At 50.5% G+C, this 26,171-nt stretch overlaps 1 protein-coding gene across 4 annotated transcripts; it reads right to left on the minus strand.

The window, feature by feature from the left end:
- Positions 1-54: 54 nt before the first annotated feature.
- PPCDC (phosphopantothenoylcysteine decarboxylase) lies at positions 55-23,341 on the minus strand. 4 transcript variants are annotated; one of them, XM_063091225.1, is made up of 7 exons: positions 23,297-23,316; positions 20,503-20,639; positions 18,548-18,739; positions 5,539-5,634; positions 4,585-4,713; positions 1,092-1,260; positions 55-649 (listed from the first exon to the last, which is right to left on the minus strand). In XM_063091225.1, exons 3-7 carry the CDS (start codon positions 18,731-18,733, stop codon positions 564-566), a joined length of 666 nt encoding a protein of 221 aa, XP_062947295.1. In that variant the 5' UTR covers positions 18,734-18,739; positions 20,503-20,639; positions 23,297-23,316; the 3' UTR covers positions 55-563. The 4 variants fall into 4 exon arrangements, with proteins under 4 accessions (XP_062947295.1, XP_062947297.1, XP_062947298.1 ...); XM_063091227.1 differs by lacking the exon at positions 18,548-18,739; XM_063091228.1 differs by lacking the exons at positions 18,548-18,739; positions 20,503-20,639 and having other exon boundaries at positions 23,297-23,341.
- Positions 23,342-26,171: the final 2,830 nt, after the last annotated feature.

A 26,171-nucleotide genomic window follows, 5' to 3' on the forward strand; every position in this document is an offset into this window, starting at 1 on the left:
TCTGAGACCACAGACAGGTTGTAAAGGAAGGATGGAATCTCCTAAATGGTCATTTTTCTTTATTTCCCAGCACTCCCAATCTCATAGCATGGTCGGCAGGAGTCCTGCCAACTGGCAGACCTCCTGACTCTGTGGCACCTGGGCACCCCACCAAAGAACTGAAACTCCCAAGGCCTGGCCAGGGATGTGCTGCTGGGGTCTTTCTAAAAGTGGTTCCTGGAAAGATGTAGAATCAAGGTTTGCCAGCCACACAGTCCTCTTCCTGCGAGCACAGGGACAAGGCGGCAGCTTGCTCCCCTGGCTTGCCTGGCCCATCCCAGGAAAAGTGGGGAGGGGCTCCAGGCAGTAGGCATCTCCTGGTTGAAAGAAACTGGGACCTGGGCCTTCTGTCTGCTTTAACCGGGAGCAGGTCAGGCTCCTGTGGAGGCACCAGAGCAGGCCCCAGCCAGACCCCTACTCAGGAAATGGAGGAACCTTTACCATATTTTGCCAGCATCCACCTTCTTCACCAGCTCGGCCTGAAAACACGTTGAGTGCAGAGGGACACATGACAGAAAGCCAGTTCAGCTCTGCTGGAAGCCACTGTGCTGGAAGAGAACTTCTCTCACTTTGTTCACAATGGTGTCCACTTCAGCCATGGCCCCCAGACCTGGGAGCAAAGTCCTGCTGTAGGCGAGGGCCTGCCAGATGGGCCAACAGTGCCTGCAGCCCTGCAGACCCCCGCCCAGTGCCCCACCCAGAGCCCAAGGCCTGAGTAGGCCAGGACCGACCCTGCCTGGGCCAGACCCATCAAATCTCAAGACATCCCAGGACAGGCCCCAGGAATTGTCCCAGTGATTGTCCTTAACTGTGTGGCCAGTTAACTTTGTGTCCCCCAGGGATTCCACCAGGCACTTCATACACACTACCTCACTTCATCCTGACAACTCTGAGGGGCAGGAATTATGATCCCCATTTTCCAGATGGGAAAGCTGAGCTCAGAGGGGAATCGTTTTTCCTTAGGTCACCACAGGCCAAGATCTGAACCCAGATGCAACCCCAAAGTTGAGCCCTTCTGATGCCCTGGGCTGTAAGCCCGGCAAGACACCTACCTTGGTCTCCACAAACCAGCTTCTTGGCCACACAGGGGATCTCGATGTAGCCGAAGGCCTGGAGCTGGCCCACCTGCTGTGCGGTGACAGGGTGCTCCCACATGGCAGTGTTCATAGCCGGGCAGAAGAGCAGGGGCTTGCTGAGGTCCCAGGCCCGAATGACACACGTCTGTAAAGAGGGGCCAGGGGGGACGGTGTGCTTCTGCTCTGCCGGCCACCCCTCCTCAGCCTTTCCAAATCACCCCACAGCAGCCCCGACATCTGCAGGGAGCCATCTGACATGTCTATAGGGGTAGGGACTGTCTCCTCGCCCCTCTGCACCTCCCCACAGCTCGAGCACGGGGCTCTACTTCTAGGCCCACTAAAGCCGGATGATGAAAACATCTGACATGTGACACAAAATCTTCTCGTATACATAATCTCATGGACCCCTCACTGTGACCCAGTAAAAAAGGTGCTGTCCCATGTCATAGAGGGAGAAGCTGCAGCTCTCTGAGAGCACTAAATAAATGACACCCTGGGCGATCTTCCAGAGCACTGTGTGCAGCCTTACTACCTCCCAAGTGTGGGCCATCCCACCAAGCCACTGACCAGCTAACAGACTCCTTAGTGCTGTGAGCTTTGAAATCACATAGCCCTGGCTTCAAAACCTGGCTGTGCTATCTATTACTAGCTGTGAGAACTCGGACAAGCTGCTTAATGCTGGGGCCTCCTCACTGAGTGGCTGTGAGGACTGAGGGTGGGAATGTTTATAAAGCTCCTGGCACAAAGTGCTGGCTCCAGAGCAGTGGCTCCTGTTGTTACTAGAGGCACAGGCCCTGTGCGGGGGCTGCCTCGGGCACCTCCTCCTGGCACACCCCTCCCCTGAAGTGGAGCTCATATGGGAAGGGGCAGGGGGGTAGTCCAGAGAACAATACCACAATGAGACCAGGGCCAGCGCCTGCGCCCTAGGTGCCAATGCCCTCTCCTGGGGACGGGGAGGAAGGGGAACAGCAAACAGGCTAGGGATCTGGCTACTTGCGTCATCCCAGACACCAGTGCTGGTTTCCCACCAAGCCCTCTTAATAGGGCAACTGGGCTATGAGTGGACAGTTTCAGTCACACTTCCTCTTGGCCCCGTGCCACTTGCTGCTTCTGCACAAGCCAAGAGCATACCTAGAAGAGTCCCTTGACTGTGTGTGGGGTGGGGGTGGGGGCTGGGCTGGGGTTTCTAAGTGCCCTCAGAGCAAAGCACATCAACAAGAACAGAAACCCAACACCCCCGCCACACACATATATCTGGTTCCCCCACCTCATCTCAGAGCGCAGTGCTTCCTGGACAAACCACAGCTCCTCCGAACCTACCGGCAGCTGGGGGAGGGGAAGGAGGGCATCAGTTCCCACGGCCACTTCTGTTTGACCAGTGCTGTGTCCAGTACCTCAGGCGCTGCCCCTGGGAATCCGCTTGGGCAGAAGGCTAGATCCTACTCAGGAGACCAGCTCCCAGCCAAAATGGTGACCCAGGGAAGTCACCTTCTCTTTCTGGATCTGATTGGCTGTTTAGCATGAATAAGGGGCCAGGGCCTGAGTGGGTGAGAGGGCAGATCAAGATACACATTCCCAGGCTGATGGCCTGGAAGCTGGGAGCACAGGTTCACATCTAGCACACTGCTCTCCCGATACCACAAGTGCTGGGCACTGGGGAGGGAGAAGTTCTGCAGAGTGGGGAGCAGGCAGAACGTCCTTTTAGGGATATAAGGAGAAAACATCTATTCAGGGAACACACAGCCACACACCAAGCATACTGACAGTACAGACTCTGTTAAGGTCTGAGATTCCTTGACACATGTGTGCCTTCAAGTGAAAGCCTTTGAGACAAATGGCCTGGGGCTGGTCTTGACAACATGTTCCACTGTCCAGCCAACTCTGGAGGAGAAAACCCTAAAGATTTCAGGGAGTGGTGGCAAAAGGAAGCAGCACTTTCGGGAGGAAGGAAGGAGCCCTCAGAGAGCTGGCCCGGGCCAGACTGAACGCCCCGAGCATGCTTTGTCACATCAGCCGCTGCTGACCAGCAGTGGGAAGGCTGGAGATTTGGTGAGATGGTGCTGGTCACACACAACGCTGGCCCACTTCCACAGAAGTGGTCAGGAGCCCTGTCAGCCTGGCACAGCCCCACAGGAAGCCTTCTTGATAACACTGCTCCAGGCTCCCCCTCTGCACTGTCCAGCCCTGCTCCTGGCCTCACCATCTGCACGTTGTTCTGCTCGTTCTGTGCTCCCATTCAAACGATGCTTAAATCACTAGCAGATTCTTCGAGGAGTGCCTTAAGAGCCCACAGACAAGCAAGCAAGACACTAACCTCAGACCTGACCCCCAAAATCCTGACCCAGCTTCGTTATTCATCTTCTTCACTATATTAAACTCTGAAAAACTCCTGGCTGTTTGTGATCGTAAATTACTAGTTACCTCCCACATGCAATAAGTATTTATTGAATGCAACTACATGCCCAGCACTAAGCCAGGCAGTAACTCCATTGTCAAAGGAGTGACTGGGGCTATTCAAGATGTACCACTCACCAGATAAGTCCTTTCCCACCTGCATGAGTGATCAAAAACCCTCTCCTTCCAGACTGTGAGCTCCCTGTGTCCTGTGAGGTCCTCAACACAGGCTCCCCCACGTACACATTAGATGAAAGCTCAATAAATTGGGGGGGGGGACGGAGTAATGAGGGAGAGGGAGGGAGGAGCTGCATCATACAAACAAAAGCGGCTCCTCTTTAAGGGTATAGCTCCCTAGAGATCTCTTAGGCCTAAGACAGTCGCTACTGTGTACAGCTGGGCTTCTGTTTCTTTTTTTTTGGACAGCTGGCCAGTATGGGGAACCGAACCCTTGATGCTGGTGTTGCAAGGCCACATACTAACCAACTGAGCTAACTGGCCAGCCCTAGGCTTCTGTTTCTCTCCTACACCATCTATGAGTTCTCACCTCTCACCTTGTCCTTCTCTCTTTCCCTCTAGGCATTCCCCAATAAATAGGAAAACTGCATCTCGGCCTTGTGGCTATAGCTACAAGACAGGTAAGTGTGCATGAAGGATCCGTGAGGAAGCAAACACCCTTATCAGATTGCCCACGTGGATGCCCAGATCCTGGAGAGAAGGCAGCGCTAAACAGGGAGGGGCGGGGGCTGGCAGGAGACCACTGGAAAGGAAGGCCAAGGGCAGCCCACGATGAAGGATGGAGGGCAAGGAGCAAGGGTCTGAGGGTGGGTATCTGGCTGAGCGTCGAGCGGCAGATGAGAGAAGCAGCAGCATGTCAAGTTGATGCATCAGGACCAGGTCTCCTGCCCACTTGCTGGAGATTGAGGTAGACAAGGTGGGGGGACAAGAGGGACCATATTCTCCCTGAGCAAACCTGGGCCCTGCAGTAATAGGTTTCCTTGTACGAGGAAGTCTGCAGCTTGGCAAACTGAGAGTGAGGCCTAGGGAGGGATGAGGGCACCAGGGAGTTACTCACAAGCAAGTTGTCACAGATGCCACTGGCTACCTTCCCCAGAGTGTTGGCATCAAGAGGAGCCACTAGCAGGAGGTCTGCCCACCTCCGCAGGTCAATGTGGAGAACTGGGTCGGAGCGGTGCTTCCACATCTGTCAGGGGAAGGAAACTGGATCACCAAGCTGGTCACTTCTCAGTGTGGAAGAAGGAGGGGGAGGGCCAAAGCAGGCCAGGTACGCTAAGTCAGGAACCCGAGGGAGACCACCTGACCTCCCCTGCCCAAGTCCACACCATTCCCTCTCACAGCTAGGCTGGCAAGCATCGGCCAGGGAGCCAGCAGCCTGAGAGAAACCAGGCCTGAGGAAACAACCGCCCCTTGTCTCTCTGAGCTATTCCCTTTATGGTTTGGTTTTCAAGAGAACTGACATCTGGCAGGGAACTGCTGGCCTGTGTGGTTGAGGCGGATGCTCGGGTTGTCTAAGCCAGTGGAAGGGCTCTGAGAAATGGAGGGGGTGGGGTGGGGAAGACAGGCCAGCCAGAAATGTTCTAGGCTGACAGTGTTTAAAAGTGCCTGGCAGGGACTCCTGTGAGGCCCGCACTCAGCAGGACAGCAGACACCGAACCGGCAGCCGTGGGAAGTGAGGTGCTCTCAACAGTGACAGCCCTGATGCTGGGAGCCACGTGGACAAGGGTGATGGGAACAGAGCTCCACTGTGGTTTCATCAGCCCAGATAAGTACAAGGACACTCAACCTCAGGCTTTGGGCCAAAGCTGAGCTCTGCCTGGGGTGGGAGGAGACTGCGGGCCTCCTGCAGGCCAGAAGCTGGACAGATGTTTTCCTCATTGCCTCTGCCCAGAGAGCCCTGACCACTGCCTTGAGCCCAGCCTGTCTGCCCCAGCCGCCAGGGCTATAGGCCACAGGGAGGACTGTTCCGTCCTGCTGGTGGAAACTCAGCCCAGGGGCCCCCAGCACTGACCTCCCATTCATCAGCATCACTGTAGAGGGTGACAGGAACATCCTGGGGGCTGTAGAAATGTTTGGCTCTCTCAGTTGTGACCACTGCTACTTCCAGCTGTCACCAGAAAAAGTGGAGGGGGTGGAGAAAGGAGGATGAAGCTGTTACTAGAGCCACAGGCCTGGAGGCCACATGAGGGCCAAGGCAGGCAAGTGATTTCCTCACAGCCTGGCTGTGGAGAGGACTTCCCCTCCTGAGCAGGCAGCCCCATGTCTGCATAGCTACTTCCACTGTCACCCAAAGGTCAGGCCCTCCCAGGTGCAGCCGTTTCACTTCCTGATCTGAGGGGCTGCTAAGGAATGAGTCACCAACTGCCCAGTGTATAAAAAGCTGCAGGCTCCTGCCACTCAGGCAGAGTGAGGCCAAGAGACAGAGGCAGGCAGTGATGGGAAGGGAACTCAAGGCAACAGGGCCGCAGAGGCCAGGGCAAGCAGGAGGGGCCGCGAGGAGGCTCACAGCTCCTGGTTTCTGTGCCACACCGCAGCCCTGCCCTCTGCAGGCCAAGGCACTGGGAGTTGCATCCAGGCCCCAGTGAGAAAGCAGACAGAGTCCTTGCATGTACTTCTAGGGACAAGACCTCGTGGGCTCAGGCTGCATCCAGGCTCCAGGAAAACCAAGCCTGTGTGCCCTGTACTCATGGGGTGAGAATGAAGTTTATCTGCACACTACCCATTTACTAAAAAATTACTAATGCAAACAAGGGGGGAGGGGTGGTTAACCTGCTTCACAGAACAAATAGCTGTGAGAAACAGCACAAGGTAGTGTGATGGCACTGGATGGATTGGCCATCATTTGTAGAACAAGATGTTAGACTAACAAGCTGGCAAAGTAAAAGGGCCCAGAGGAAGTGGCTGGGAGGGGAAGGATGCAGGAAACTACGTCTTTGGGGGGAACGACTGAGTCAGGAGGGGACATTTATCCAGGAGGGAGAAGAGTCAAGGGTGACAAGGATGGAATCATTGACTAGCCAGAGCAGTGGCCATGGGAAGACATACTGCAGACATGCTGCTTGCCTCATAGGGTTATAAACATTTTTAAGCCAAGATATACAAATTGGATGATTTCACATAGAAAATCCAATTTCCTGGCTTCTCGTGAAAAACTAAAAGCTCTGGTACTGCTGGATCCACATGCCTACTCGATAATGATTTGGGCATTGACTAAGAGCTGCCTTTTTGGATAGGTCATGCCCATGCCAATTAAACTTAGTCCCCATTCCTCCCTATTGCCTCATCCAGGCCCCTCCTCATTTGTTTTCTGCCTAATGTGGGATAGGGTGGTAGATATGTTCTGCACAGCACCTAAGAGCAAAGCAGGGACCAGGGAGTCAAGGTCTCAGAGAGGAAGACTGAGGAAGAACTTCAGAGGTCTAGGGTTCCCAGCTCTACTGACCTGCCATTCTCCAACTCACACCCTATTAGAATCTATCCTCAGTTAAGGGTTAGGATCCCCTTACCAGCAAGCCACAAAAAAAAAAAAAAAAGAAACTACCATCCTCAGAACTTGCATAAAACCTCAGAGACATTTTTCAAGGTCCTTTCAACCAAACCCCCACTGAGTGCTGAAGCACCCGCTAGGACAGCCCTGAACAAGTCCTGTCTGGTTCTGAACAAAATGGCAGATGAGCAGGGCTGCCTTATCCCTCCCCAGAACCCAGCCCTGCAGATGCCACTGGGGTGGAACAGGCGGGGAGCGCAGAGGGAGGGGGGACCTTGCTGATGTTCTGGTCTTCTGCACAGGGAAGACACTAGATAGTGACAAGGTAAAGTATGGGACATAATAAATTAGGACAACCATAGAAGAATAATGTAGAACTATCAAACCAGGAGAAGAAAATCTAAACTGCACAATAAAGGACAGGAAAGAAGAAAAAGAAGCAGAGAGAACTCATAAGTAGAAAGCATTAACTAAAATGGCAGAAGTCCTAATATAATAGTAATTAATATATAACAGGCTAAACACTAATCAAAATTCAGATTCTCTGGGCCGGCCCGTGGCTCACTCGGGAGAGTGTGGTGCTGATAACACCAAGGCCCCGGGTTCGGATCCCATATAGGGATGGCCAGTTCGCTCACTGGCTGAGCGTGGTGCTGATAACACCAAGTCAAGGGTTAAGATCCCCTTACCGGTCATCTTTAAAAAAAAAAAAAAAAATTCAGATTCTCATCTTGGATGTTTTTTAGTTCACCAATGTACTATCTAAAAAGGCACATTTAAAATAAAAGTATATATAAAGTTTAAACGAAAGAATAAACTTGGCTGGCCAGTTAGCTCAGCTGGTTACAGCACTACCTATAATACCAAGGTCAAGGGTTCAGATGCCTGTTATCAGCCAGTCACTGAAAAAAAAAAAGAAAGTTTCAATTAAATAAGGTAAATTAAACTCTCCTCTCTTCCAAAAACCCACTAAAATAAAAGTAACTTTAAAAAAGATATAAACTCCCAATAACAAAGAGGAGAAAAACCCAACAGCAGTTAAGACATGTCAACACATTTTTGGAAGATGGAAGTGGAGCGAAGTATTAGCAGACCAGATCAGATGATAAGATTAGATGCAATTAGAAAACTAAACACCAACAACCTACAAAGTAGCTGAGAAACAAATCGATTATAGAGAAGCAGCTCAGGAAAAATTCAGGAATTGGAGGTAATGCATATGAGACAGAGAGCTGAATACAATATAGGAGGCCTGGCTCACAGGCTGTACAGTTAAAAGTCCCCATGTCTCCTCCCCATCCCAGGCAGCCACTCAACCAAGAATTTGAGTCACCAAACTTGGGAACACTGGGCACAACAGAGGTCGAAGAAGGGGTCCTGGAATAGAAGTGGATCTCTACAGACCAAAAAGTTCTGAGCCCCTTCTCTGTACTAGACTCTAGAAAACTGGGTCTACCAGGTAGGAGACTGGTAGGGTCTTTTCTGGAAAAACCAAATAACCCTGGGAGTAGAGGGGTGTGGTAGGGAAGGAAACCTTCAGATACTAAATTCTGAGGTCCCCTAACAAAACATCTCATCCCCAGCTGAGTACCTGGCAGTTACATCTCTGGCCGTGAAGACAGGGTTTCTAATCAGCTTTCGGTACCCAAATAAGAACAGCGAAGTAGTATCAGTTATTTGAGGGAAGACTGCTACCAGGAAAAAGAGATTAAACAAGCAGACAGAAAATAGAAACTCACAGACAATGCAGGGAGAAGAAAAACTTAAAGATGAGAGATTGCACCCAAGAACAGGAACATAATGCTATTTTTTAAAAATGAATATTCAGGGAACAAAAAAGAACTCTTGGAAATTAAAATTATAAATAGTGAAATAAAAAACTCAATACATGTTTAGAAGAAATCTTCCAGAAAGTAGAACAAAAAGATAAAGAGATGGATAATAATAGAAAAAAAGATGAGAAAATCAGAAGATCAACCTAGGAGGTTAAAAATATGACTAATAATGAGTTCCAGAAAGAGAGAACAGAAAAATAGGAGGGAGGAAATTACTAAAGAAATAAAATTAAAGCTCCCAGAAGTGAAGAACCCAAAGCTAGGAGACTTTTACTCTGCCCACAGGGATCTGAGAAGGCGTCCTCACTGTTAGAGTCATCAAGAAACCAGAGTAGCACATCCCTGAGTGTCTAGGGATAGAGCCTGAGCCCATATCAGCTCTGCTGGTAGCCATGTCCCCCGCTGATGTACATGGTATTTGCGATCAGCAAAAACAAAAAAGTTCTTCTCATCCATGCTGCTACTAAGCCAAAAGCCCCAGACTACATGTGAGCAGTTACTTTTCTGGTGCCAAATACAGTCGCTCACATTTCCCTGGTAAATTCCCCCTCACCAGAATCTATGCTGAGATCTCAATCATGTTGCTCCCCCTGGCCTGCTCTCAACCAGCACCACCATCAGCAGCCCCCACAGACACTAATGCAAATGAACAGAACAAGATCAAGGGCAGAGCCTTTCCACAAGGTCCACAGACTGGGGGTGGGTAAGAATCAAGAATGATCCCTTCCCAAGAAAGATCTTTCACTGGTTATAAACATGCCGACAGGGGCTAGCCAGTTAGCTCAGTTGGTTCAAACGTGGTGGAGATAGCATCAAAGTCCAGGGTTTGATTCCCTGTATTGGCCAGCCACCAGATAAATAAATAAATAAATAAACATGCTAACAACATCCCCAGGTAGTCCAGGGGATGTCCCAAAATTCCATCAAAAGCCTTACTTAAATCCAAAACAAAAACTAAAATTGATATGTCTTGTCCCTAGTGAGCCCGGTCTAGCCCCAGAGACAACCACTTTCTTTTTTTCATTTTTTTGGTGGCTGACCATTATGGGGATCCAAACCTGACTGACCTTGGTGTTACAACCATTTTCTAGCACTCACAAGCCTCATCTGTAGTAATTTGTGGAGCCCACCTCCTTCGCCTTTTTGATAAATGGACATTAACCATCTCCAGCCCCTGGCCATTCTGATGTTCCCCATACATCCTGTAGGTCACCAAACACAACTCCGTGACCTCAACAGCCTAGTACAGAACTTGACCAGGCCAGGAGATGACACGCCTAACTAGGTTCAAGTCCCTCCTACCACCGCTTGTCCTACTTTTTCAAGCTCAAAAGAAAAGATAAAACAAAATGAGACTCAGAGAATCCCTCCAATTTCTCCCCGTCCGCTGCTAACATTATACCACTGGCCTCTAGCACCAGACATTGTTTCATTGCTCTTTTTCCAAATATATGTAAAAACCTTCTTGGTCGTCCTGAGTTCTACCATAAGCTTCAGCTCACTCTGGTGGCTCCTGACTCATTCTCTACCTTCATTTTCGGTTACACATCTTCCTTCCACCTGCTTTCCAACTCCTTCAGCAGAGGACTGCCCAGGGAGCCATGTCAGTCTCTGCTCATACACTGCCTTCTCTTCCTCAGGGGGCCCGCTGTCTTTCATTTCTAAGAGCTTCCCAACCATCCTGAACCATTTGCTACTTAAGAACATCCCAGGCTCATCCTTTCTCTAGTCTGCAATTTGGAAATCTGCTTCCTGAAGATCTAGTTCCCCCACTCTCCCCAACTCCCAAACCACCTGCCAGTTCTCAAGGACTGTGCTGGCCTTCAGAAACACTGCCACGTTGGTAATGCCCATGCCCAGGGGCTCCCTCTCTGCTCTATCTTTTCTTTCCTCTCTATACCCCCTTCAAGGTCTCAGAGCCTTCATATTGCCTTCCACCCACACTGGCCTCTGGGGAGCTCTGACGGGATCCTGTTAGGCCTCCCACCACCGGCAATAGCCCCTGCTCGAGATCTTCCCTTTAAGCTCTGCCCAACCTCAGTGGATCCACTCTCTAGCTACCCACCCAGATTATACAGTCACATGGTTAGGGAGCCTCCTGGGTCAATGCCCTCCCCCAAGGAGTAACATGAAGAGTATGTGATGAGCAAGTCCTTCCCGATGCCCCTCCCCTGACCCCATTGAAGCAGCCGTCTCTCCTTGGTGATGACCCTGACCCCAGTGATGTCTGGCAGGCCCAGGCTAGTTTTTCTGGTTTTAGAGGGATGTCACTTGATCTGATTCATCAGCCCTATGGACTTTGTTCTTTCATTTTCATTCTCTTTGCCAAAAGGTCCTGGGAGCCAAAGGCTGGACCCTGGGTCTGTACACGTGAAAAAAAAAAAACATGTTGTGTTACCTTCTGAGATACTAAATAATTCAGACTATTTACTCATTCGCCCTGACCTTTTCCCAGCAAATGCCAAGCAGCCCTGGCAGGGCAGAAACTCCTTGAGAGCAGGCAGGAACCCTCCTTGGCTTTCTCTTACATCCTCATGGGTTCTGGTAGAAGCAAGGCTAGGCATTAAAACAGTCTCCCATTTGGATCCCCATACTGGCCAGTAGCCAAAAAAAATTTTTTTAATAAGTAAATAAAACAGTCTCCCATACACTATAGAATTCCTGAAAGGCATCTCTGTGCTTGGTTGCCTGCTCAGACCCTGAGAACAGGTTTTATATCTAATATTTTAAACCTGAACCTCTTTGTGTGATATGACTGAGGTTTGGCTAGACCCTATTCCATAAACTGCCTGCATCTTGTCTAGCATTTATAAAGATTCCTTCCTGAAACCAGTTGGCAGGTCTGGTTTCCTTTTCTCTGCTGAGGAGACATCGAGAATTCTGATCTGGAATCCAGGACTCCTGGAGAATCAGGGAGGGAAAATGGAAACAGAATTTGGGGCAATACCTCCATTTCTACTCAGGCCACTACTCTGGCCCAGTCTGATTCTATGGCAGATTATCAAAGGAACCTGTGGAGAAGCACTTCACAGCCACAGGATGAGATAAATCCCATGACTGACTTCTACCTCCAACCCTGTCCCTGGCCTCTACCCATTAGTACCCACTAGCACCACCACCCCTAAGACATGACAACCAAAATGTCTCTGGACATTGTCGAAGGCCCCCTGGGAGGTAAAATCACCCCAACTGAGAACCACTACTCACAACATTATTCAATAGAACTCTCTGCAATAATGGAAACGTGCCCTACCTGTGCTGTCCAGTATGTTAGCCACTAGCCACATGTGGCCATTGAGCACTTGAGGTGTGGCTGGAATGACTAAAGAACTTGAATTTTTGGTTTTATATAATTCTAATTAATTTAAATTTAAATTTAAATGTGGCTAGCAGCTACCATACTGGATAGCACAGCTCTGATATCCAGAAGTAAAGAAGAGCCCACAGCTGAGTGGCTGGGGACAAGCAGGTGTTTCTAGTAGGGTGTGTGATAACACCTCCACAGGAGACCTAACAGGATTCTAAAGAGGAAGTGTCAGCCATGGACTTAACCTGTGGCAAGGAAAGGAACCCAGAGCTTTGGTGGCTCATGCCTTGGCTGGCACTGCAGCAGAGCACCCTGACATTGGGCCAACCAGTGTTGACACTGGCATGCTCCAGATCTTTGTCCAGGGCCTGGTGGCCAGCCAAGAAGCCAACGCTAACCTGAGCATGGGGTTGGCATGTATATTCTAGGAAAAAGGGCTCTGGGTGCCCAGTGCAGTTTGCACAGGAGGCAGGGAGCCTCATTAACAAATCCCGAAGGGAGTTCCGGTTGGCTCAGTGGCTATCCCAATGGCTTGTAAGAATGCCTTGACTCAGCAAACTGAGCCAACTAAATGCTATGGGAGCCAGAGCTGGTAAGACACGAACTCTGCCCTCAGCAAAGGCTCAGTCTACCAGATAGGTGGGGTACACATAACCCCTGACTATAAAGCAAAGCAGACCAAGGTCAGAATCCACAATTTCCTGGGGAGTCTCATCTTGACGGCACTGGCGAGCTTAAGCGGAGAAAGATGCAGCTCCAGATCTGAGCCCCTCAAGTTCACTTGCTGATAGGGGTCAAGAAAACTGGCCTCAAGCCTAGTTCTGCCAACTCACCCACTGGGAGATCTTGGGTGAGTCCCTCTTCCTCTCTGTCCCTGGTTTCCCCTTCTGAACCATGAGCCATTTGGACCACATGGTTTCTAGGTGTTCATCTTGCTCACTGGGGTGCAGGACCCTTGCCCAGGGCCCAGGGCTAGCTACCTCCAACCAGCAACCTACACAGCTCCCTCCTAGAGGAGGAGGCAAGGGGCTGCAGGAGAGGGGAAGAAGGGGCCAGCCAAGCCAGCAGGGGCACAAATGAAGGCTTCAGAGTTTCCACAGCAGGACCACAGAGCAGGCAGGTGGCCCCTGCCCGGAAAGAAAGGAAAACCTCAAACCAGACCTTGTTTCTCCTGCTCTCCTGTTCTCGGTAAGCACTTTATAAAAAAAAAAAAAAAAGAAGCATAAGGTTACAAACAGTGTTCCATAATATCCCCACCAAAAGCCCCACTGACTTAAAATAAAACAAATATACACAATGGTTAGAAAAGTAAAATGGAACAGAATGATACAAAATGAAAAATGCAAGTCTCTCTGCCCCCGTTCCCTCCAAAATGGTAACCACCTCCAGAGGAAAAAACTGCAGGCAGTAACTCACATATGTGAACATACAAAAGGAATCATACTATACACCAGGGTTGGTGAGTGTGTTCTATAAAGGGCCAGATAATATTTTAGGCCTTGTTGGCAACTACTCAACTCTTTAGTAGCATGAAGGCAGCCATAGGCACTACATAAGTGAATGAGGGTGGCTGTGTTCCAGTACAACGCTGTGGACACTGAAATCTGAATTTCCTATTACTTTTATGTGTCACAAAATACTATTTTTCTTTTTACTTCTTTTAACCATTAAAAAATATAAGGACCATTCTTAGCTACAGGCTATACAAAATCAGGCAGTGGGCTGGGTTTGCTAACTCCTGACCTTGCTTATTTCACTTGTATCCTGAGGACCAGCACAGCACAGAGGTCCACCCCATTCTTAAGAACCACTGCCTACTGATCCACTGAGAGGCTGTGCCCTAAGTGTACCAGAGCTCTCCGCTGTTGGACGTTTTGTTTGTTTCCAGCTTTATTTTGAAATGATAAATAATGCTAGAATGAATATCCTCATATTATGGTACTTTTTATAAACACATCCCACAGGGTTTAATCCTATGGGTGAATCAAGGGCTATGAACATTTTTAATTTCTCTAGATATTGCAAAGTGGTCCTCCAGAAAAGCAGAATTTACTTCATACAGCATAGGGATGGGGCCTTCCTTCCCTCATCCTTGATAGTACTGGATGTCCTGATGGACACTCTATCTTATCCTTCTCTAAGCCCAGGGCCTGCCAACCCCCTGAGTGGCAGGTTTTCTCTACCTTTAGAAATCTGCTTCTGGCTCTCAGTCCTGCTCACACCTACCCTGGCAAAAGCTAGAGCGGTGTCTGACTCTTCCTCCCAAGTTTGAAGGGTGCAGGTGAAGGAGCTCAGGAAATAGCCTATTTTGAGGTGTGCTATGCTGATTACTTCAAATCCAGGGCACTTGGGGAGCAGCAAATGCAGCCAGGGGCTTCCTCTGACCCCCCTTATCTGCCTCATTGCCATGAGCCCCCTCCCAGGAACCTTACCAACCAGGGAAGATGAACTCCTTGACACCATGGGGAGACAGCTTTTCTTACCTAAGAGACTTCTTATCTGTATAACAGACAACCTTTATTCACCCACATTCCCTCCCCTCACCCTCCCATAACTTGTGTGGTCACCACCCCCAGAAGCCCCAAGCCCCTATTGTTTTCTGTAGATCAGGATGCTATATAAGCTTCAATCATCTGACCCTTTTTTGAATCCATATTTTATGGGACTCCTGAGCTTACATACATAATTAAATATGGTTTTTCTCCTGTTGATCTGTTTATATGTCAATTTAATTCATAGCCCAGCCAAGGAACCTAGATATGTGCAAGGAAGCCATGTTTTGCTCCCCTCACAGGCAAGGCTGCCAACCAAAGAGCAGAAACTGAGCTGACAACCCAGACTTAACTGCTGCCTAATTACCTGACAATTATAGAACTGCAAAACCCCTTTGAAGCTCCTGGGCCCCAGGACCTTTTCTCAGGCTGCCTTTGGGTCTTGATCTTTTTGCCCTCACATCTAGAATCTTCTAATCCCAGTGCCAGAAGAGGCCCTAGAGACTGATCATTTGAGTACCTGCCCGCCCTTCATTGCAGAGATAAGAACACTGAGGCCAAAAAGAACTGACTTGCCCAGGTTCCTAGCATCAGAAATCCTCTATGCTCAGCAGCCTCTCTCGATGTAGAGCTGGCCCCCACTGTTTAACTTTCCCCACCTCACATAAAGGTTCCAGGACATTATTGCTGGTGGCTACTCTCTTGACTGCTGGTGTGGCTTCAGGCTAAATCCACCCTTCTCCAACTCCCTGGTCTGGGTGTGGGGTAACAACACAGCTACCTCCTGGTCAGTGGTTTTCCAGGGACACTTGGGCACATGGGGAATCAGTGGTTATGAGCCAGGTCTGTAAATTGCCCAGCTCCCTGCAGCCCACACCCCAGCTGCTCATTTGCTAGTCAAAATCTGGGTGTGCCTAAGGGAGGTGGGGAAAGCCTTGAGCACGGGAACCCACAACTCAGCAGGCAAAGAGCTGAAAGGGACTGCTTCAAGGGACAAAGACTGCTCCTGGGGGTGACTCAGGACAGATGCATGAGGAGGTCAGTATCATCAGAAAGAGTGGGAGAGTGCTCAGGGGGAAAGGCCACACCTGGGGCCAACACCAGGCAATCAAGGGGTCACCCTTGGTTACCAACATCTCACAAGGACCAACTAAGCAAAGCCAGGATTGGTGAGCTATCTACAGGATGAAGGGTGGGGGCCCCTCCACATGAGCAGGTGGCCTGTGGCATCCATGGCTCTTCCCACGTGAGGATGCTCTGGGCTATGAATTAAACTGACACATACCATGTGGCTGGCCCAAAGGACGTGCAACAAGGGGAAAGGAGTGGGTGATGGACAGGAGGACAGGAAACACACACTGCTACGTGCTACAGCATGCCAAGCTCTGGACCTAGTTGTTGGCACGATGACTGTCTTTGTCCCCCTCCCCAAGCCAACATCTCTTGGAGCCTGGCAAGGGCCTGGAGGACAGGCAGAAGTAATCATCCCTACTTTAAAATGAGAAAGGCAGGCTCCAAGAGGCCAAGTCAGGGGAGTCCTCCCTCCTAGTTCAGTGCCCTCTGGCTGTCTCATTTTCGGCTTCAAATCCAGCCAGAGGGGGAAGAGCCAAGTCCTATTCCGGATTTGGCCTATTCCCTCAGGGCCCAGGCTGAAAGGCCGGGTGGGCTGGAGAGCCTCCCTGCTGCAGGCCACCCTTTCCTCACACCCGCACAAGTGCCGGCTGCGTGGGACAGGAGGAAGTGGTGGAGTTGCCATTCCCCTCCGCTCTGAGGCTGCCCATCTGTTTCCTAGGATAGGACTCCCTGCCCCACCCACCCCCAGTCCGGAAACTCACTTGCTCTGGGGCTATGGGAAAAGGGAACTGCCTGGCTCCCTCCCTCCCCAAGGGTGTAACTGTCACAACCCCTTGCAGGCCTCCCGCCACCACCTCACTGGCTCTAGCTGACCAGCTCCTACCAATGGCTCTGAGCACAAGAGGGGGTGGCTGGTCCCAGGCAGCTCATGAGACTCTCCCCCCTCCCCCTTCTGGCCTGGCTGGCATCCCTGGCTGGCAGCTTCACTGCTTACTCCAGCCTGGGGGGTGGGGTGAGGGGGTGATTTTCTGGGTAGAAGTTTGTGGAAAGTAAAAAAAGTGAAACAAGATTTCCCAGCCCCTGCCAGACGTCCCCGCACGGTCATCTGTGAGTGAGCACCGCCCCCAGCTGGACATGCCAGATACAGCCACCTGGGCCATCCTGCATTAGGTGCGGTGCAGCAGATACAAGCCTGAAAAAGCGGAGCCAAAAGCACAGCCTGAGCCCCAGCAACTTAACAATGCCCAACGAAAACTAGTGTCTGATAATGCAAGCACTGTCTAAGGCAGCCCGGGGTTCTAAGTCAAATGAGTTTAAAAGAAGAGGAGCAAAAGCACATGGGCTACGGGAGGCAAGGAAGGCTTCTGAGTGAGGGTTTGCACAGAATTTGAAAAGGCAGAGAGGAACAGAGAGGGCAGTGCAGCCTGGCAGGAGCCTAACCAAAGCAAAAGTCATGGGGGGAGGGTGGGGGCAGCAGGAGATGAAATACACCAGCAAAGGACCTTGGAGGCCAGACTAGGAAGTGGGGCTATCGCCTGTAGGATTTGACACTGCGTAAAGCCTTGAACTTCTGCACCAGAACCCCAATATATAAAATCAATCAATGTTGAGGTGGTCTGGCCAAGGACAGGAACTAAGGTCCTCCACCCCAACACACGGGGGTGGCCCCTGGGGCATCTCTGAACACCTGAAGGAGCAAAGTTGGAAACCAGACCTGTGGGCAATGGGGAGCCCCTGAGGTTTGGTGCACTTGACCGACAAGACACGCATGGTGTGTAACAAGGAGGGAGAACAGAGCCACAGTGTTCAAGATGGAGTGAAGGCGGGGTGGGGGTGCTCAAGGCAGCAAGGGACACTGAGGACTTGCTGTATTTCTCCAGCCAGCCCTCCTCCCACGCAGGACCTCCTGAATCTCAGGGTCAATGCATAGGAACCCAAACCTCCATTCCCACCAAATGTGTCCTTTCCCAGGCTCCCTCACGCTCTGTCCACACTATCTAATCTAGCTTCTGGTTATACTGTGCATTGGGAGGTCTCCTGTATCCCCCACATACCGACACACACACAGATGACCTCCACAAATACCACAATTAAAAAAAGAAAACCCCAAGACTGACAGGGTTAGTTCAGTTGGTTAGAGCACGGTGTTATAACACCAAGGTCAAGGGTTCCCATGCCTGTACCAGCCAGCCACCCCCAAACAAATCGTATCAAAAAAAGAAAATACCATGTGCTGTAAAGAAATGGGCTGGCCCCAGGGAGCAGCAGCTCCCTAATACTAGAGGCTGCTGTGGGAGACTAAAATATGCTACCCCAAAATATACTCCTTTGGCATAACTCAAAAAATTCAGAGAAACCACAGACACAGGAGTAGTTCTGAAAAGCTGTCCTTTTGTAAAAGAAATTTACAACTATATAGGAAAGCTACGTTAGTAAAGTATTTGTATCAGAAAGAGGACTGCTTCAAGACAACTTCATTACCTGAAAGGCTTTTATCTGCATAAGAAGACAACCTTTTACTGTCAGTGCATACTTCTCTCCAGGATCCCTCCCTCCAAAGTAGCTTGTGGCCACCTCCCACCTGATGCCCCAAGCACCCCCAAGCATTCCAATGCTATAAAAACTTCAATCATCTGGCCCTTCTTCCAGTCTTATATTTTGTGAGATTCCCATGCATATGCATGTAATAAATGTGTATGCCTTTTCTCCCATTAATCTGTCTACTGTCAGTTCATTTCATAGACTCAAATTATCAAACATCTGGAGGGTGAAGGGTAAGTTCCTCTGCCCCTATACTACCGCACCTGTCTAGTGAGGATACTCACCCCAGGAATGTCCAAAAGCCTTGACACCAGAAGAGGCAACTTCAGGGCCGCGACACTCCCAGTGACACCCACGAGAACATGGAGCTTTCTCTCCACTGAGGGTTCAGTGGCTGGACATGAGGCCCCTGGGTCCATGTGGGGTCTGGTGGCTTTGAGTTCTGGGAGCCTGCCAGGCCTGGACTCCATAAGGCTCTGTAAGGATTTAGGATGTAAAAGCAGAACAAGCGGCACCCCTGTCATTCACACATCTGACCAAAATTGAGCATCATGTGTTAAACCCTAGGCCAGATGCTGGGGTTGCTGAGCAAATCGGCAGTCCCAGCTTCTGAGAACACACAGTTTGATAAGAAAGTTAGACACACACCCCCTGTAATGGACTGAATTATGTCCCCCCAAAACTCACTGAAGCTTGAGTTGTGTCCCCCAAGTTTTATGTATTAGGACCTTAGCCCTCACTGTGACTGTTAAGAGGGTGGGAAATCCTATTATGGTAATTGTAAGGTGGGGGCCTTCAAGAAGTGATTGGGTTGTAGGACCATGTGGTATTGAATAGATTAAAAATGCTGGTCAGGGGCGTGGTTCTGTGGGCTTTAAAAGAAGAGGAGAGTGTCTCTCTCTCTCTCTCTCTCTCTCTCTCTCTCTTTCTCTTTCTCCCCCCTCCCTCCTCCCTCCCTCCCTCCCTCCTCTCTCTGCTTCTACCATCCTGCAATGTGAGACCCCAGGGTCACTGCTGTCACCACCAGATGGACTTTGGACTTCCCAGCCTCAGAAACTGTAAGCAATAAATATCGTTTTTCTTTATAATTACCCAGTTCCATGTATTTTTGTTATAAGCAACACAAAATGGACTAATACACCCCCACACACACAGACCAGTTACAACATAACGTGGCAAGGGCTATGAAGGTGGGCTGTACCAGGTGCTGTGGCTGCCCAGAGTGACTGTCTCAGGAAGTCAGAGACTGTTCACAGAAAAGATGACATTTGGGTTGAGTCCTGAAAGATGAGTAAATTTTCCAGAGAAAGGAATAACTTTGAAACAAGGAGCAATCTTGCAAAGGTGATTGAAAGGACGCCTGAGAAAGGGTAGCAGGTTTGGGGAAGAGGGAGCAGCTTAGCAGTGAGGCTGAAGTGTGATGTGGGGTAGGGGAGGGCAGGAGGTAAGCCTGCAAAATCAGGTTGAGACCAGAATGTCAAGGACTGAGTAAGGGTAAGGAGTTTTGATTTTAGAAAGATGGTACTGATGCTGACGACATTGTGGAGGGGGCCTGCTGTTGTGGAGACTGGGGGGCGAGAAGAGCTACTGTGGGGGGCTGGGCTGACTGACCCAAGGAAGTGGCAGAAGAGGACGGGTTCCAAAGATGCTTGTGAAGTGGAACCCTAGGCCATCAAGGGGGTTTGGGAGCACCAGGGAGCTGAGGGATTTGCCTCTCTGTCCTTGTCCCTATAGATCAGGCTGAGCACCACCCTACAAAACAATGCCCAGGAAGAGACGAGCATAAAGGGGATGCAGATCACCCCATGAGACCAGCTGATTGGTTTCTTTCTCTGTCTCTCAGATGTTGCTAGAAATGAGTGCTCATGATAATATCCCTGATGTACACACCAAAACCTACACTGTGGCAGGCTAGGCCAGCAAAACGTACTCCATCAGCAACAAACACTGAGAACCCATTACATCAAGCACTAGGCAAAAACATTGTGGAAGTCACAGCTGCTGCCTTCAGAGAATCTGTAGATGAGTTAGAGATGACGGCAGGAGTCACACCTGAAATTATTTGAGAAAGATGCTTCTCTGTAATGCACCTTTTTAGTAATCACTGACAATTTATACATCAGGTTCCTTGCCTCTCCCCCCACCAGCAAGCTCCCTGAATGTGTGACCAGGTCTAATCACCAACCACCAGTACTATCAGGTGGTTCTGAACATCTGCTGGATGAATAATAAATAGTACCTTCCAAGGCAGTGCGGGGCAGAGGACAGAAGCGTGGCTTGTGAATCAGGAGCCCTGGGCCCTGTCCATGGTTTTGCTCCTAATCTAGCATGTGGCCTTGGTTCAAGGTCATTCTCTTCCTCAGTCTCTCTCTTCATCTGAAAAATGCAGAGGTAGAACCGGTGATCTCTGAAGCTCCTTTCAGCAGAAACCTTCTGAATCAATGCATGAAAGACAGTGTTAATGGGCCCTCCATACAAGACAGAAGGTCCTAAAAGATGAACTCAAAAAGGGCAGAATCAGGGCAGCTGATTAGCTCAGTTGGTTACAGCACAGTCTTATAACACCAAGGTGAAGGGTTCAGATCCCCATACCGGCTGTCTGCCCCCTGCCACCCCCCCCCCCAAAAAAGGGCAGAATTAGCAGGGGGAGGGAAACCCAGGCAGACCCTGAGGAAATAGTGCTGGTGAGTTGCCCCATGGCTACCTCCATGGCTGGGCACTCATAGGCCCCTTGGCTCCCTGGGGCCTCTCTGCCCAGATTTGCCTTAAATACTAAGACACACACCCATATGAGCTGAGGATCATGTTTGGCTCCATTATTTCACTCTACCTGGAAGGGTCTGCCCAGCAGCGGATAAGCACAGGCAGGTTCCCTAGAGCAAAATCCCCCAAAGCCCCATTTGCCAGCAATCTCAATCTCTGCTCCACTTCAGGGCCGCAGCCAGAGCCATGCTTGACCAGGGATGAACTAAGTCTAGCTCAAAGAACGGAAAGTCCAGTTAGCAACTGGCAAGGTCCAGTGGGCCTACCAGCCAGCTTCTGCCCAGAACATATGATCAGTAGTTGATGGAGGCACATTCTTGGTTCTCCAGGAAAACCTTCCTGCCGGATCTCAAACCTTGACCCTGTCCCACCACAGCCAACTGGTGCTAGGACAGGGAAATTCCTGCAAAACTAGAAGCTGAATTCCATCTCTGCAGCCCATGAACCTCCTCATCAAGCAGATATCATTCCTGGGGAACTGGTTACCTGTAAGCAATCTGTTAAATTTGAGGTGGGAATCCACATAGGTGACTTCAACTGCTTCCCCACAGCAGGTAGTACAGCCCAAGTATACAACTTAGCCCGCTGAGCAAGCTTTACTAAGGGCCAAAGCCTACCTACCTTCCTAGTAAGCGGGTGTGTGCATAGGTGTGTGTGTAATATACATGAGGAATAAAACTGGATCATTTAACCACCACTTGGAGGCAAGGTCAAATCAGTTCAACCTAAGAATCCTAGGGAGGGTGACAGCTGGCAGGTGTCCTTTGTGTTTGCTCTCAAAAAGGATCATATTCCAAGCAGTAAGTCTGCTACTCTATCCAGATCCTGTTAGAGCCATCTATTTGCACACCAAGGGTAGCTGCAAATAATACCTCATTTCCCTGGTCTCTGGTGAACTCACTGGGACTCTTGAGTGGCAGAAAGAGTTGGCAGGCAGGCAGACAGGTTATACGACTGAAGGCCATGATTACTGAGCCTCAAGATTCCAGGGTGCCAGCCATACAGGTAAGACACAGTCAGAAAAATAACAGTTTGTCCTTTAGAAACACAGGGCCAAACAGAGCAAAGAGCACTAGCTTGTGATGTCTAAGTCTTCTCTGATCAGTTTACTTAAAGGCAGAGTTTAAGTAAAGGTTTCAGAGATACCTGCCAGTCACAATAGAGGTAAGGGTGCAGCCAGGGCAGAACAAGGGGTAAAACAGGGAACAAGGTAAGCAAGGCCAGACAGGGGATAAGCTCAGCCCAACACGGGAAGAATGAGTGCCTAGGACAAAGCAGAACTAAAGGGAAGTGGTGGTGGGTAGGCAGGGATCCAGGATCCATTAAGAGACTGACTCCTTTGGCCTAACACCGAAGCCCCTCCCTATTGGCCCAGGATTCTACTACTGCCCCCATCTCCCACCAGTCAACACACTCTACGCCACCCCAGCAATAATGAACAACTTGTAGCTCCCCAAAGTGTCACCCTGCACCAAAACCCAAAGGCAAATTGAAATGAATCCCATGGCACAAGAGGCCCTTAAACCCCTTCGTCCAACCCTAGGAAAGGCAAGGAACTCTTCAGGGAGAACTCAAGGCCTTGACATTCTAACAGACTTTCTTTTCTCAAACCAAAGGCAGGCATGCTTGACTCTGCTGCTCCTGGGATCCCATTTAGGCACCCCTCCTTAAGACCACATGTTGGGGAAATACATACATATACATATACTTGGGAATCTCTCCTGCCCATTATCTAGCACTGACTTCCAAATACTTCAAAGAAGAGAAGTTCTTTTCCGACTAAAACTAGCCTCACTCTAACTTTTTTAATGCCATTCAGTATTTTTAGACGGGTCTAGGGATAATTCCAACATCCCAGGGCTTTCCTTTTTCTATTTTACCAACTTTTAAAATACAGTTTGTACTTTGGGCAGCCCCTAATTCTTTTTAGACTCAGCCTCGATTAAAAAAAAAAAAAAAGGTAAGCAGTAAGTGTGGGTAGCTGATAGGGTCACCTTTTAATCTAGACTAAAGGGCACTGGTCAAATAATCGCAATGCAGCCCAAAGTCAGGATGGGCGGGCACGGAAGCAAATCCCCCACTCCCGGCTCGGGGGTCCCCACCGCTACATGCAGCCCCTTCAGTACAGGCAGGAAGTGAGAGCCCACAGGCTGAGCAGCCCCCTACACACACTCTCAGCCGCGGACCCACGGTCGCAAGCACAGTGCCCCCAGACTCCCCACCCGGCTCGCCGAGAGCACTCAGCGTCCCAGCCCCCTTCCACTGCTCACCCGCGCCAGGCGCGTCTCGGGGCAGCCCCCAAATATCGCGGTATCTCTGCCGCCCCGCCCACGGATTCTGACGGACACGCAGCCTCACGAGAGCACCTGGCAGGCTGCGTGGTCGCGCAGCTTTCTGGGAGTTGTAGTCCATTCGGGGGGATCTCGGCGCGGACCCGGGTTCCCGGTTCTTTGTATTTCTGAGGCTCTCGCCAGGGCTTGACCTGTCCGACCTCCTCACCCTCATCACTCACACACAACCACACACTGCCCCTCACTCGGGCACTTAATACTGAATATTTACCACACCTCTTCTGTTTTGGGTGAATAGGATAAAGATAAATAAGATGCGTCGCTGCTCTTGAGACAAAGAGGGACACAGAAAATTACAGGATAAGGTCCTCCATGAAGAACAAAGGAGCCCAAGCAAAAAACTCCAGGCAGGAGAGCCCACTCAGAGGAGTCACTTGAGATGAATCCTGAAGGCTGGCAGGAGTCTAGACAAAGGACCAGAACAGCACTCCAAAGAAGGGCACAGCACTGCCAAAGGGAAAATGGTAGGAGAAAGCTTGTGGGTACATTTCCCTGCCTTCTTCATTCTCCAGCTTTCACAGGCCTTTAGAGCCCTTTGTGTTCATGGGGGCTATTCAACCAGTTGCAGGTCTCCACCATGAGAGCTGAGGTGTGCCCTCTGTGCTCTAGCCCTGCCCTTGCCCGCAGTGAATCATCTGAACCAAACCATCCCTCACCTGCTGACCCAGCCTACTTCTTCTGCTTCCTCCTCCTAACAGACAGGAGGCCTCTGTGGCAATGGCAAGGCCTATTCAAGGCTGCTCAGAGAAGGAGCCACACAGAAGTGCATGGCTTTTGGCCCCAGAAAATGGCAGGCCAACGACCCACCCAACCCACTCCACATCCATGCTCCCACCCCACAATCACGCAAGCTCACATGAAGACACATGACACAGCAGAACGTACAGGGCCAAATGTTCCCCTTTATTATGGTTCACTCAGTTACCACAAATAGACACATTGGCTCAGGCAGGTCAACTGCCAACTGGGGAATGGTCTGTGTCTCCCAGAAAGGAGGAGCGGTGAGGGCACCAGGAGAATGCAAAAGCAGGTCATTGGCTGTCCACAGACCTGAGGATACCCAGAACTGGCCTGGGGCCTCTTCTACCCACCCCCAAGCCAGACCAGCCAGCAGAGATGAATCTGTGCCCAGCCCCCATTTCTCGTACTGGTTCCCTCCCCGGGAAAGTGCATAGTTGCCTGGAGATGCAGCATCCCAGGGCCTGAACAAGCTGGGCCACACACAGGTAACAGGCTTTCCCATGGGCAGAGCCAGGGCACAGCCATATAGGTCTGAGCCAGGAAAGAGGAAAGGCAGGTAGGACAGGAAATCGATTGGAGGTGCCAATAGGTCATGGATGTTAGGCTGGCAGCTGGACCACAGTTCTCCTACAGCTACCAAAGAAAGTGAGGGAAGGAAAGGAGCCAGAGGTCTGGGGTAGGGGAGGAAGGGTCTAGGTCTCGGGTCTCTTTTCAAGTAGCAGTGGCTGTGACAACTGATCTCCAGAAAGAAAATAGTAGAGAGCCTATTATACTTTGTGGCCCAAGACTAAGGGACCATTAGGAAGAGTACTTTCCAGAAGCCCCTGGCTCCCCTTACAGAGAAATGAAGAACCTGGAGCTGAAAGCTCAGGGTGATCTAGAAGGTGTTGGGTTCAAAGCTGCAGCCAGCCCAGAGTGGCCAAGTGGGATCTGGTTTTTAGTCCAAATAGCCCAGGTGGGCTTCTGCTGGGAGAAGGGCTGCTCATTGGGTGAGAATTCGCACCCCTCTAGGCCTCAAACAGATAGGGCCTCTACCAGCAATGTTTTCCCACTGCTTGGAACAGAACAGCCCATGGACCTGGTGGAATTGCTTTCCAGGAAGGGGAAGGGGGTTCTGACAAGATGAGGAAGGGCCAAGAACCAAGTCCTGTAGGTAGAGGGGAGCACATTGTCTTGACTTGAAAAAAAAATAAAAGAAAAGAAAAACTAAAGCCAGAGGGCCTCCCTTCCCACTCCACCTAACCTGAAATCCCATTCAGGCCAATGTACTTGCAGATAGGATTGGGTCTGTGCTGCTTCCTGGGCCCTGAGTTCAAGTGCCCAGAACTGCCCTGTATCCAAGAGCAAGCCAGGATGGGAGAGGCATGCTCCCCTCTCACTAAGCCCTTCCTGCCTCTCCTCTGACCTACCCTCAAGCCTAACCCTGTGACCCCTGTCCCTTCTATCAGACCCAAACAGAACAGCTACTGCTCCCAGGATATCAATGTCACTCAGAGATACGTAGAAGCCCAAGTAGGCTGGGGCCAGCCAGATCTTCCTCTGGGACCAATAATTATTTACATGCTCTCCACTCCAGCTGTGCCTTTACACCTGACAACTGTCTGACATGACCCAGCTCCTCATGGAATAGTGGAATCTGCCATCCATGAAGGCAGATGCCACCTGATACACGGTAGAAGAACCAAGCCACAGCAGCTAGGGGTATGGGAAGAAGGCAGAGGGGCTCGAGGGGACCCTGGAGAGAGAAGGATAGGAAGGCAGGGGAGAGAAAACAGGAGCCTGCCTCTGCTGCCAAGCTCTCAGCCAAGGAGGATGACCCTGCATTTCCATTTTCTGGGAGTCAGGGACCCAGGTCAGCCCTGCATCTCCAGCTGTGTGCCCCTCCCACAACAGGGCTAAGGCTCAGCTCCCCTGCTAGATTCCTTGATATGGGAATCAGATCAGATTTGGGAATCTGGGCTCAGTCTTGGCAGCAGATACACCTGGGACACTCAGCCTTAGGGAAGACAAAGAAAAGCCACATGGGGAAGAGAAAGACTGTGGCAAGGGAAGA

Source organism: Cynocephalus volans, chromosome 3, assembly GCF_027409185.1.
Source record: "Cynocephalus volans isolate mCynVol1 chromosome 3, mCynVol1.pri, whole genome shotgun sequence".
Lineage (NCBI taxonomy): Eukaryota > Metazoa > Chordata > Mammalia > Dermoptera > Cynocephalidae > Cynocephalus > Cynocephalus volans.